At 47.5% G+C, this 12309-nt stretch overlaps 1 protein-coding gene across 6 annotated transcripts in view; it reads left to right on the top strand.

Annotated features, from left to right (window-relative positions):
- The window catches only part of LOC139239119 (zinc finger protein 541-like), a 61551-nt gene that overhangs the window by 20501 nt on the left and 28741 nt on the right, over positions 1 to 12309 (top strand). For 5 of the 6 annotated variants that reach the window (XM_070867657.1, XM_070867656.1, XM_070867653.1 and 2 more), the window contains 3 exons: positions 1156 to 3040; positions 5609 to 5673; positions 11366 to 11540. In XM_070867657.1, the coding sequence (XP_070723758.1) occupies positions 1156 to 3040; positions 5609 to 5673; positions 11366 to 11540 (2125 nt within the window). The remainder of the gene's footprint in view (positions 1 to 1155; positions 3041 to 5608; positions 5674 to 11365; positions 11541 to 12309) is intronic. The other variant, XM_070867658.1, reaches the window with a different exon arrangement.

The following is a 12309-nucleotide window of genomic DNA, read 5'->3' as shown; positions in this document are numbered from 1 at the left end:
GCCCCACAGACAGTGTCTGATCACCAGCGCCCCACAGACAGTGTCTGATTACCATTGCCCCACAGACAGTGTCTGACCACCAGCGCCCCACAGACAGTGTCTGATCACCATCGCCCCACAGACAGTGTCTGATCACCATCGCCCCACAGACAGTGTCTGATCACCATCGCCCCACAGACAGTGTCTGATCACCATCGCCCCACAGACAGTGTCTGATCACCAGCGCCCCACAGACAGTGTCTGATCACCAGCGCCCCACAGACAGCCATGAGACGATTGACCAGTTAATCTGTATTTATGGGTCTTGGTTGAATGTGGAATGTTGACCTGAATCACCAGAACAAAAAACACCGGGGACTAAATGGGGGTGGTGCTAATTTGAAAATTGTTACCCATATCTAAAGTCCTTCCCGAATACTAAATGTGTATGTGAATTAATTCTGAGGATGGGTGTCGTAATATCAAGTTCCTGAGACTGGACTTGCCGCATTGGAAAGATTTATTATTGATCCGTTAAAGGAGTTGTTGGTGTTAGTGGCAAGCATTTACTCATAGATTACTTCCGACAGTTTATTTTTAAAGTATTAGTTTTAAGTTACTCGACCATAGGCCAACACCCCAAATTCTCAGTTGGGACTAAATAAAAAGGCTATTGATCGCTTTCTAAACAGACTGATTCCACTGATAGCATTGTTACTCAGTTACACAGTCTACACCATTTAACCTCTGGAGCCTGGGTTTGAATTTAGGCCAGATTGATACGATCAAAGTGTCCTCACCCCAGTGGCTATAAGAATTCCACATGAGATATGTTTGAGATTGTCTGATCATAGTTGCTTGTTGGCCAGGCCCATAATTGAAATCACACAGAAGTTAGGTGGTCAGCAGATTGTAGAATGCATGAGTGAAGGCAAGAGATAAACTAGATGTAGGTTTACGGCTAATTTCAACGAATGATCCAGGGATAGGCAAGAGTACTTGATTGTTCTTCAAACATCTGCCTGATGATTATGATACTGACTTAATACTTATAGGTTAGTTGTACAATGGATGATAATAGGGTTACAATGTATTGTCATATTACTAGTTAACGAATGTTAGAAGCAAAATGTAGGTGCACTCAGTGAAACATTTTATTCTGCACTCTCTCCTTAGGTCTGGGCATTTGCTAACACACCAAAAAAATAAACCTTATGTTTGTATGGAGCATGGCTGCGACAAGAGCTATTGTGACTCACGATCCTTGCGACGTCACTACGAAGTCCAGCATGGCTTGTATTGTCAGAGGGAGCCCTTTTCTGACAGCAGCTCCAAAGATCTGGATTCGACAGAGAGCATGCTGTACCCACAGAGTGGACATACTCAGACTCTTCAGTGTGAAGCAGCTATGGCACAGAGGCCCATGCCACAAGCTGAGTCTCTTTCTCAAAGATCCTCTCTGCCCAACAGAGAACTGCTGAGGCCGCTAAACAGCAGCGCAAGCCGAAAAATACCCTGTGAAACTGGAACCAGTGGAGGCAGTATTACGTTGCACTATCCCACACAAACCCACGCTACAGCAAGTCCAAGTATTTGTTTGTCTGAACGGTCAGGCACCGTTAGACAAGCCAAATATAGCATACTGCAAAGAGAGCATTCTTCTGGTTTAAACTGTAACACGACTGACCCATTCAACAGAGTAAACCCTTCTCATTTTTCTGTAACAAACCCCAGTGTCTCTTGTGTAGAAAGTTTAGACTCTTATGTTATGGATTCAGTGATTCCCAGTAGACCCTCACAGCCTGCCCAATATGCTTTGGAGTCGTCAAGACCTGCAAGTTGGCCGCAAGCTGTGAGCACAAATCACACATTATCAAGAAACGAAACTATTGCTACCAGACAGCAAACGGGTCAAGATCTTATGTGGACCAACAATTTGGCAACTTACAGCGGCAGTAAAGGAAGTTATTCTTATATTGTCCCCAATTCCCAACCTTCTGAAGAAGTTTCTGCCACTTTTTCAAGTGGTGCTTTGCACAAGCTTGACTCATTTGCCCAGGCCTTCACAAGACAGAATTTGGATATCCAGTCAAATCCCTCTATTGCAAAGACCCAGGGTGAAAATTCAGCAGTGTCTGAATTTGATGCTTGCGGAAATGTCTTCAGGCAGCTTTTGAGTTACAAAGCGAATTTAAACCAGTGGCAAGCCTTTCCTGAGCAGAAACATCAAATACTGCAGGAACAGTACTCTCTGCACCAGCAACATCAACAACAGATAGCAACCTCACTCTTTACACAGGTCTACATGGGAGATCAGGAGGCCTCCCCAATGCAGAACCAAGAACATTTTCAAAACCATATGCTCCAGCTGATCTCTGATACCCAATACAATCTGTCTCAATCCCAAAATTCGGTAAGTCAATCAAAGGTAATAGTTACCCAGTCCCAGCATGTACTTTCCCAGAAAATTCCATCCCAGACCCAGAATAATGGATCCCAATCGCATCAGCCCTCAGAATTAGTGCAAGATTTCCAGCATTCCTTGAGACAGGAAACCACTTCTCCATTTTTACAGTTTCAAACCTCAAAACAGTGCCAGCTCTCCAAGAACATCCTCCCTTGTTATCCACTACAGACAACAGGCACAGAGCAGCAGGCAGGAACTGGTTTGCCGCCTGCGTTAAGGGCTGTCTCAGAATGTCACAAGAAATCCAAGAAGAGTCCATTCAAAGCACAACGCCCTCCTCAGTCAGTGAGTGAAGAAGAGGTTGTTCAGAATCAGCTCCAGTCACAGTCAGAGCAGTTGGAGGGTTGGTCACTTCTGCCCTGTAACAACAAGAGAGGCAGAATCTCTAATAAGGATGTGTGCATAAAGCATTACGCTGTTGCAGGTAAACCCAGTAAGAGTGTGTCAGTCTCTCGAAAGGAGCGACAGAAGTTAGATCCCAATTGCACTGCTCCTCCTAGTCAGGTGGCTATGAACTCCTTTTCTGTTCAGAATTCTTTGACGAGGAGTATGGAAGACTGTCTTCAGAAAGCATCTTTTCATGATAGTGTCCAGGTAATTAACTTAATTTCTCCTTAGGCTTTCCATTTTTCCTGCCTTTTACTCGCCTCCTCTCCTGACTCTTACTAGAGTGCAGTTCTACAGGTGGCGGCAGCCCTCCAGTACCTAGTCCCAAGTATTCCACTATTCATGGGTAAGCCTCGACAACGAATGCTGGCAGGCAGTTTGACTGTGGGGACCTCAATCGACCCTGATCCTATTTCCCCCCCCCCCCGACATCCACACATTGCAGCAGGAGCAGGAACCCTGGCTGATATTTCCTCTTCCTAGCCAAGGACACTGAGAGCAGTGCCGAGAAATTTGCCTCCTTTGCGCCTCTCATTAGCGCCTCTAGGGGGTGGGGGGTTGATAACGGGGTGCTATCGGCTTTGCGACCGGGTGTGGCGAGAGTACCGATGCCCGCGAAATTCCCGTCAAGGTTTGCGGTGGTAACCCCAAGCTCCACGATCTCCTGCGTTCAGAAATCACGACGTCATCTGGCTGCGTAGTGCCCCGCACCCGAACTTCGGTTCCTTTCCTAGCACCATTGCCGGGCGACAACACCGACAGCTGCAGGAGGTGTTGCTAGGGAGGCCGGGCGCTTGGGAAGTGGTAATTAAAGGGGATGATGGTTGCGTGAAAGCATTTTTTTTCCTAATGCCTAACCTCCATTTCTGAGCATTTTGTTCGGCTGCGATCTGCTGGAGTGCTTGGGGCTGATCGTGCCAGATCGCGGCTGCTGTCAGCGATGATCGACCTCGTTTCAATGCAGAGCCTTAAGCGATGGTCCACCTCTTGCTGGCTTTAGTGCTCCAAGAGAAGTGGTCGCGCTTGATTTAGTGCCCCATTTTCTTCCTGGAGCGCTAAACCGGAAGTTCCCTTCGGAGTGTCCCTCACATAGCGCCCAGTGATACTTTTGCGCTACCCAAAGTTTACCACCCAAACGGGGCGCTACATAATTTCTATCCCCTGGTGTAGTGCTCCAACTGTAGTCCCAGGTGAGATTAGTGAATGCAGCACAGAACGGGAATTGAACCTGAGATTGGTAACCGCACCGAGCATTGCATGGCCATAAGGGGGAAGCTTTCTTGGGCTTTCTGACATTTGTTGCTATGGTAACTGTTAGCCAGTGGAGCTGAAATTCCGTATGGGCATAATGCCATCACGTGAGCTTCTGCACTGCCGCGCACAGAGGGAAGTTCCACGGTGCTAGTATGCTCCCAGTGCAATATTTATCCTCTGTTGGGAGTACAGAGGCCTGGGAGTGGGATATCCTGGGTGGGAGCATAAATAGGCAGTTACAGCTCCTCAAAGTGGCAAAGTTTGAATTAGGACATTTTCTGTTGAGTTTTGTGCTGGTATGAGGTAGGGTCTGTAATGCCCAGGGGGTAGGGAGGACAGCCTGTGTCGGGTGAATGGCAGCAATACAGCAGGACTGTTGAAATCAAACAAAAAGAGACAAATCGATTCGAGCCAAAGAAACCCGCAATAGTGCAACACTGAACAAATAAACCCCTGCCCACAAATAAGAACTAATCTCCCCAAAAGTTGATGGGCAGTTTTAAAACTATTTCTGGTGGCTGTGTGCCTGCAGGAGTGTGCTTTACTCCGGCTTTTATAAGCGCACAGCGCTGACCTCCTGCCAGTGGGGCAACACATCGGAGATCCGGAGCGGCAAGGGCACAAACCAATGGCCTCATGAGGCTTCCAGCACGGAGCAGCGCAAAGCCTCCTATCGCTCCAGCTCATGCCTGTTGGAAAACGCATGGTAAGCACACAGAGCCAAACCCACTCTGCATCCAGACCACAAGAGTTTGAATTTCAGTCCTTCTGTTCTAACCAAATTCTGATTTGTTTTTGTTTTGTAATATCTTCATTCTCTGAGAGACAGGATTGGTGGAAACCAACACCCAGGCCATCCTAACAGGGCATGAGGTGACTCGCGTATGATTTTCCATCCCTTTTAGGCAAGCTGAATGTTTCCCTACGTCCGAGATCAGAAGCTGACAACATAGAGGCACCACTGTCAGAGCAAACCCATAGTGCGTTTCTGTGGGACACAACATTTTAGAGCATAATCAGTGGGGGTTTTTAACCACGAGTACTGTATGTATTTTGTAAAAATGTTGAAACTTTACTTTGCGGGGAGCCCCTGGAAATACTGACATGCTCCTGGTCCTGGGGACTCATTACAAATTTCGCCATGCCCTCAGCAATCTGCTGCCCTAAATTCCCAAAGACTTGTCAGCTGCCTGAAGGAAAACAATGAAAGGGACACAATATGCTGCAAAGTGAAGAAAGACAGAAAATACAGAATTTGCAAGACTCTGTGCCTGGAGTGTGCAGTACACCTGGCCCCAGGTGGACAGAAATCTGATCATCCCAGGCCTCTTGGGGATCACACGCCCCAACTTGAATACTTGCAGAATAAGAAGTACTGAACAGTACTTTAAGTTGAGTAACATAAACCACATGTTTAATGTTTTTCGATTCTATGTTCTGCAAAACCCTCGATCTGAAACATTCCAGCCTGTAAAACTCTCACAACTGTTGTCCTGTATGTAATGAGCTTTGACTTTTCAGGGTGAAGATATTTACAGCCTTTCCAGCATTCCACAAGAGGGAGATGGATCTTCACCAGTGTTGTGGTATGATTTTCTTTTGTAGAAAATATGTAGAGAGAATGCACATCTCCTTCTGCTGTTAGTTTGTTTGATTTGGCGGGGAGGTTGGGTACATGGTAGCACAGTGGCAGTCCAGTGCTATTGAGTAGTGGGATCTACCCTGTGTCCCTGCACAACGAGTTGTTGATTTCAGTGCTGCCACTGTGGTGATTTTGAGTAACGGGCAGTCGGTTCCCCACAGGGCACTCTCTCATTCTGTCTGATATCTAGTCAGAGATATTAAGGGAATCAAGGGATATGGGGATAGTGCAGGAAAGTAAGAGATGAGGTAGAAGATCAGCCATGATCTCACTGAATGGTGGAGCAGGCTCGAAAGGCCGAATGGCCTACTCCTGCTCCTAATTCTTATGTTCAGAGGCCTGGGAGTAGACCACCATCCTGTCCTCTGGTGAGAAATAGTATGAGGTGGTGAGAATGGACCATGAGGGACAGCAGAGGAGAAGGATAATAAAAATGCACTAATAAAAAGATTAATAATGTAGCGTGATTTCAGAGTGCCAAATTTCCTTGACTAGCACTGTCGGGGATAATTTGGGCAGAGTGCACCCTGAATGAATGCCTCTAATACCAAGACCTCTTGGGTCTAATTTAAAGAATTCTGGCGCATGCGGAGGCACATTATTTAGTGCAAGCCCACAGCTTGGAGCAAGTCCAGGTACCTCTGGGCCCCAAAGGTAGCAACAACATTAAAGGGGCTGGTGCAGGAGGACCCCTGTCTCTTTGCATTTTGTCCGAAGCCTAGGAACTTGTACAACTATTGATTTTAGAATACTGAGATGAGAGGGAACCAAGCGTAGATTTTTTGCTTTCAATGTTACTAATGAAGTGTTTTTTTAAATACCAGTATGTGATTACAGTATTCCTGTAAAATCATTTTCCCCAGATACACTTTCCCAGAAGCTGCTGTGCAATTGTGTGGAGCTGAAGTAATGAAATGCACCTAAACATACTGCAGGAAGCAGTAGTGCCAGGTTTTATATGGACAGTTAGCCCTGATCTGCACCTGACGCCATTAGATAAAATCTGCGTGTAGACCCATTTGTTACCCATCTACATGTAAATTACATTGCTGCAGCCTCTTGAAGTGCATTCAGGGATGGACACCAGGAACGCTGAAACAAAAGTTCACGGGCACCGATGCAGAACGGGGGAAAGAGATTAGTGCTCAATTGTCTTTGATACGTCCTTACTATACAGTATAAATACACACGAGGCCCATGCTTGAGAGAAGGTCAGTCTGTGACCTGTTCTTTATTCCTTAGCACTCAAAGTGATGAAGGTGGGTGGAGCTTCTCCTTTTATATCTGAAGGTCCAGTTTAGGAGTGTCTCCCACCTAGTGGTCATTGTTCTCACAGTGTACAACTTAGGTCAGATTATACATGGGTTACAATGCTGGTTGAATACATGACACCACCTCCCCCCCCAAAGTCTTATGGGATCACAGGTTGAGTCTCTCTGGTGGTTTACGCTCCCTTGTAGAGTGCCTGAGTTGGGGCTCAAGTTGTTGGGCGCTGGCCTAAGTGTCTGCTGTTTGTGGTGCCTCAGGCCTATCCAGACTACCCACAGTGATTGGGCTCTCCTCCCTTTGGTTCCGGTGTTCGGTCACCTGTGGTGGAGTGAACTCTACATCGTGTTCTTCCTCTGCTTCTTCTATGGGGTTGCTGAACCTCCTTTTTGTTTGATCCATGTGTTTGCGGCAGATTTGTCCATTGGTAAGTTTAACTACCAGAATCCTATTTCCCTCTTTGGCAATCACAGTGCCTGCGAGCCATTTTGGCCCTGCAGCGTAGTTGAGGACAAAAACAGGGTCATTTACATCAATACATCGTGCCCTCGCATTCCTGTCATGGTAGTCATATTGTGGCTGGCGCCTGCTCTCGACAATTTATTTCATGGTGGAGTGTATAAGGGATAACCGGGTTTTGAGCGTCCTTTTCATTAGCAGCTCTGCGGGTGGAACCCCTGTGAGCAAGTGTAGTCGGGATCTATAGGCCAACAGGAGGCGTGATAAGCGTCTTTGTAGGGAACCCCCTTGGATTCTGAGCATTCCCTTTTTGATTATCTGTACTGCTCGTTCTGACATGGTTAATTCCATTGCCTGCCATGAAGTCCTGGAACTCAGTGCTTGTGAAGCACGGGCCATTGTCGCTGACCAAGACGTCCGGTAGACCGTGGGCGGCGAACATTGCCCGTAGACTTTCTACCGTGGCAGAGGATGTGCTTGAATTTAAAATGTCACACTCGATCCATTTGGAGTAGGCGTCTACTACAACCAAAAACATTTTTCCTATGAAAGGACCTGCGTAGTCCACATGGATGCGTGACCAAGGCTTGGCGGGCCATGGCCTGGGGCTAAGGGGGCTTCCCTGGGCGCATTGCCCAGCTGGGCACACGTGTTGCACCTGCGAACACAAAGTTCCAGATCTGCATCTATCCCTGGCCACCAAACGAGTGACCTGACAATTGCCTTCATCATGACAATGCCCGGGTGCTCATTGTGGAGTTCTCTGATGAATACCTCTCTGCCCATCTGGGGCATGACTACGCGGTTTCCCCACAGTAGGCAATCTGCCTGAATCGAGAGTTCATCCCTGCGCCTGTGAAATGGTTTAAATTCCTCAGGGCATGCCCTGTACGTGGCTGCCCAGTCCCCATTCAGGACACATTTCTTGACTAGAGACGATAGCGGGTCTCTATTTGTCCAGACTTTAATCTGACGGGCTGTCACGGGTGAGCTTTCGTTTCCGAAAGCTTCAACAGCCATGACATCTCAGCAGCAGTGGTGGCTAGTGGGAGCCTGCTGAGTGCATCGGCGCAGTTTTCGGTGCCCGGTCTGTGCCGAATTGTATAGTCATAGGCGGCGAACGTGAGTGCCCACCTCTGTATGCGGGCCGATGCGTTTGCATTTATGGCTTTGTTGTCGGCCAAAAGGGACGTTAGGGGTTTGTGATCTGTCTCCAGCTCAAATTTCCTGCCAAACAGGTACTGGTGCATTTTCTTTACCGCATATACACATGCGAGCGCCTCCTTTTCTACCATCCCGTAACTCCTTTCTGCCTGGGACAGACTCCTGGAGGCATAAGCTACCGGCTGTAACTGACCCTTGACATTGACATGCTGCAACACACACCCGACACCATAGGACGACGCATCGCACGTTAACACAAGTTTCTTACATGGGTCATATAGTGTTAATAGAGTGTTGGAACATAACATTGCGTGTCTATTAAAAGCCCTTTCCTGGCTGTCCCCCCAGACCCATTCGCGACCTTTGCGTAGGAGCACGTGTAGCGGCTCTAACAGCGTGCTCAATTTGGGAAGAAAGTTACCAAAATAGTTCAGGAGCCCCAGGAACGAACGCAGCTCCGTCGTGTTACGGGGTCTGGGTGCTCTCTGGATCGTTTCGTCTTGGACGCAGTAGGGCTGCTACCCTCATCCCCAGGAATTCTACCTCTGGAGCTTGGAAGACGCACTTCGCCTTTTTCAGTCGCAGCCCTACCCGGTCCAGTCTGCGTAGCACCTCCTCCAGGTTGTGGAGGTGTTCTTCAGTATTGTAACCCGTGATGAGGATGTCGTCCTGAAAAACCACCGTCCCTGGAATCGACTTAAGGAGGCTTTCCATATTTCGTTGGAAGATCGTGGCGGCCGAGCGAATCCCGAACGGACATCTGTTGAACTCAAACAACCCCTTGTGTGTCGTGATGGTGGTCAGCTTCTTCGACTCACTCGCCAGCTCCTGGGTCATGTCCTTGTCCCTTGCAATGGCGTGAATCGCCATTCAGCTTGCCATTGTCTCTGTCGAACTCCCCCTCTGGGTTCGACGACATGTTGGGGCATGCCCGATTGCCCCTGTCTGCCTGGAGAACTGTGTGCTGCTTTAACAATGTTGAATCTCTGTCCCAACCATTCCTTAACACAGTACCTCTCGTCTGTTCTGCTAGTGGCCATGCTCGCGTGGTTTAAATCCCAGTTTCTTGTCGCCATTGATACGTCCTTACTATACAGTATAAATGCACACGAGGTCCATGCTTGCGAGAAGATCAGTCTGTGACCTGTCCTTTATTCCTTAGCACTCAAAGTGATGAAGGTGGGTGGAGCTTCCCCTTTTGTACCTGAAGGCCCAGGTTAGGAGTGTCTCCTACCTAGTGGTCATTGTTCTCACAGTGTACAACTTAGGTCAGATTATACATGGGTTACAATGCTGGTTGAATACATGACAGTCTTCCTCCCTTTTCTGGGCGCAGTTTGGGAACAGAGCAGTGGAAAATCTACCCTCTGGTCTCCGTCTCACGAATCGGCCTCCAACAGGTCTGCAACGAGACTGATCACAATATAAATTGGGGGAATTGGAGGTTATTTCAGTCTCACTAATGGCCCAATTAACAAGATGAGATGGCCGTAGGTAATTTCTCTTGCCACAACTAAGGAAAAATTAGAAAGAAAGAGACTTGCATGGTACAACACATTTCTCAGAAACACGCCACAAGTGTCACATTGAATGAATTCCTTTGAAGTGCAGTTACTGCTATGTAGGCACATGTGGCAGCCATTTTGCACACATTGGTACATCAGTCATTGAAGGTTGGCATGCAGGTACAGCAGGCGGTTAAGAAAGCAAATGGCATGTTGGCCTTCATAGCGAGGGGATTTGAATACAGGGGCAGGGAGGTGTTGCTACAGTTGTACAGGGCCTTGGTGAGGCCACACCTGGAGTATTGTGTACAGTTTTGGTCTCCTAACTTGAGGAAGGACATTCTTGCTATTGAGGGAGTGCAGCGAAGGTTCACCAGACTGATTCCCGGGATGGCGGGACTGACCTATCAAGAAAGATTGGATCAACTGGGCTTGTATTCACTGGAGTTCAGAAGAATGAGAGGGGACCTCATAGAAACGTTTAAAATTCTGACGGGTTTAGACAGGTTAGATGCAGAAAGAATGTTCCCAATGTTGGGGAAGTCCAGAACCAGGGGTCACAGTCTGAGGATAAGGGGTAAGCCATTTAGGACCGAGATGAGGAGAAACTTCTTCACCCAGAGAGTGGTGAACCTGTGGAATTCTCTACCACAGAAAGTAGTTGAGGCCAATTCACTAAATATATTCAAAAGGGAGTTAGATGAAGTCCTTACTACTCGGGGGATCAAGGGTTATGGCGAGAAAGCAGGAAGGGGGTACTGAAGTTTCATGTTCAGCCATGAACTCATTGAATGGCGGTGCAGGCTAGAAGGGCTGAATGGCCTGCTCCTGCACCTATTTTCTATGTTTCTATTCCTATTATTGACTTATTCATTGATCCAGCTGTTTAAATTTTACAGATTAATTTGTTATTTGGGATTGAGTTTGGGTAATTATTATTGGTTCTCCCTCTCTCTCTGGCTGTGTGTGTGATCTTCAGAACAGCTTTTGTTCCACACCCAATAACTGAGTTTGCTTCAAGTGCAGCACACCAATCGGCTTCTGCACGAGAAAGGTAGTTTTAATATTTCGGGTTTAATCCTTCATCAGACCTGGCTGTTTCTCGTTTAGAGTTACACCCAAAACGTTAGCCTTTTTTTCACATGCTGATCGACGTGTTGTGCATTTCAAACATTGTATTTGAGACTTCCAGCGTTAACATGTTTCCTTATTTCTTGATTATACCTAATCTTCAATCCACAGCACGGATTTGGTGAGTAGCAGCACTTCCCAGAATTTAGAAGAAAATGCAGAAAACTTCAGATGCGCGAGGTGCCAAGGCGTTTTCCATTTTCTAAAGGGTCTAAATTGCCACAATTGTCCACTAGAAGGAATGGGAAAACAGTATTCGTTAGAAGATGGCGTTAAGTCACAGAAGGTTAGGAAAAGAAAGACTTGCATTTCTATAGTGCCTTTCACGACCACCGGCATCCCAAAGCGCATTACAGCCAATGAAGTACTTTTTGAAGTGTAGTCACTGTTGTAATGGTAGCCTAATGGTTATGCTACTGGACCAGCAGCCCAGATAGCTGTGAGTTCAGATTTCACCATGGGAAGTTTATGAAATTGGTACTCAGAAAAATGGCCACAAAAGTTGCTAAGATTATTATAAAAACCCACCTGTGCAAAGGGACCAATCTGGTTTTTGCTGCTATTTCTTCTGTGGCTGGGGTCCACAATTTTAAAAAAATTTGTTCCGGGATGTGGGCGTCGCTGGCAAGGCCGGCATTTATTGCCCATCTCTAATTGCCCCTTGAGAAGGTGGTGGTGAACCGCCTTCTTGAACACCTGCAGTCCGTGTGGTGAAGGTGCTCCCACAGTGCTGTTAGGGAGGGAGTTCCAGGATTTTGACAAAGGAACGGCGATATATTTCCCAGTCGGGATGGTGTGTGACTGGGAGGGGAACGTGGAGGTGGTGGTGTTCCCTTGCGCCTGCTGCCCTTGTCCTTCTAGAGGTCGCGGGTTTGGGAGGTGCTGCCGAAGAATCTGTAGCGAGGTGCTGCGGTGCATCTTGTGGACGGTACACGCTGCAGCCACGGAGTGAATGCTGAAGGTGGTGGATTGGCTGCCATTCTGGAAGCCATTACACCTCAACTCACTCCGTGTTCTGGGCTCCACTGATATATTGGCTGAGCTTTCACCTCTTA

This window comes from Pristiophorus japonicus, chromosome 26 (genome assembly GCF_044704955.1).
Source record: "Pristiophorus japonicus isolate sPriJap1 chromosome 26, sPriJap1.hap1, whole genome shotgun sequence".
In the NCBI taxonomy this organism is placed as follows: domain Eukaryota; kingdom Metazoa; phylum Chordata; class Chondrichthyes; family Pristiophoridae; genus Pristiophorus; species Pristiophorus japonicus.
This window is presented reverse-complemented; position numbering and strand designations above follow the sequence as displayed.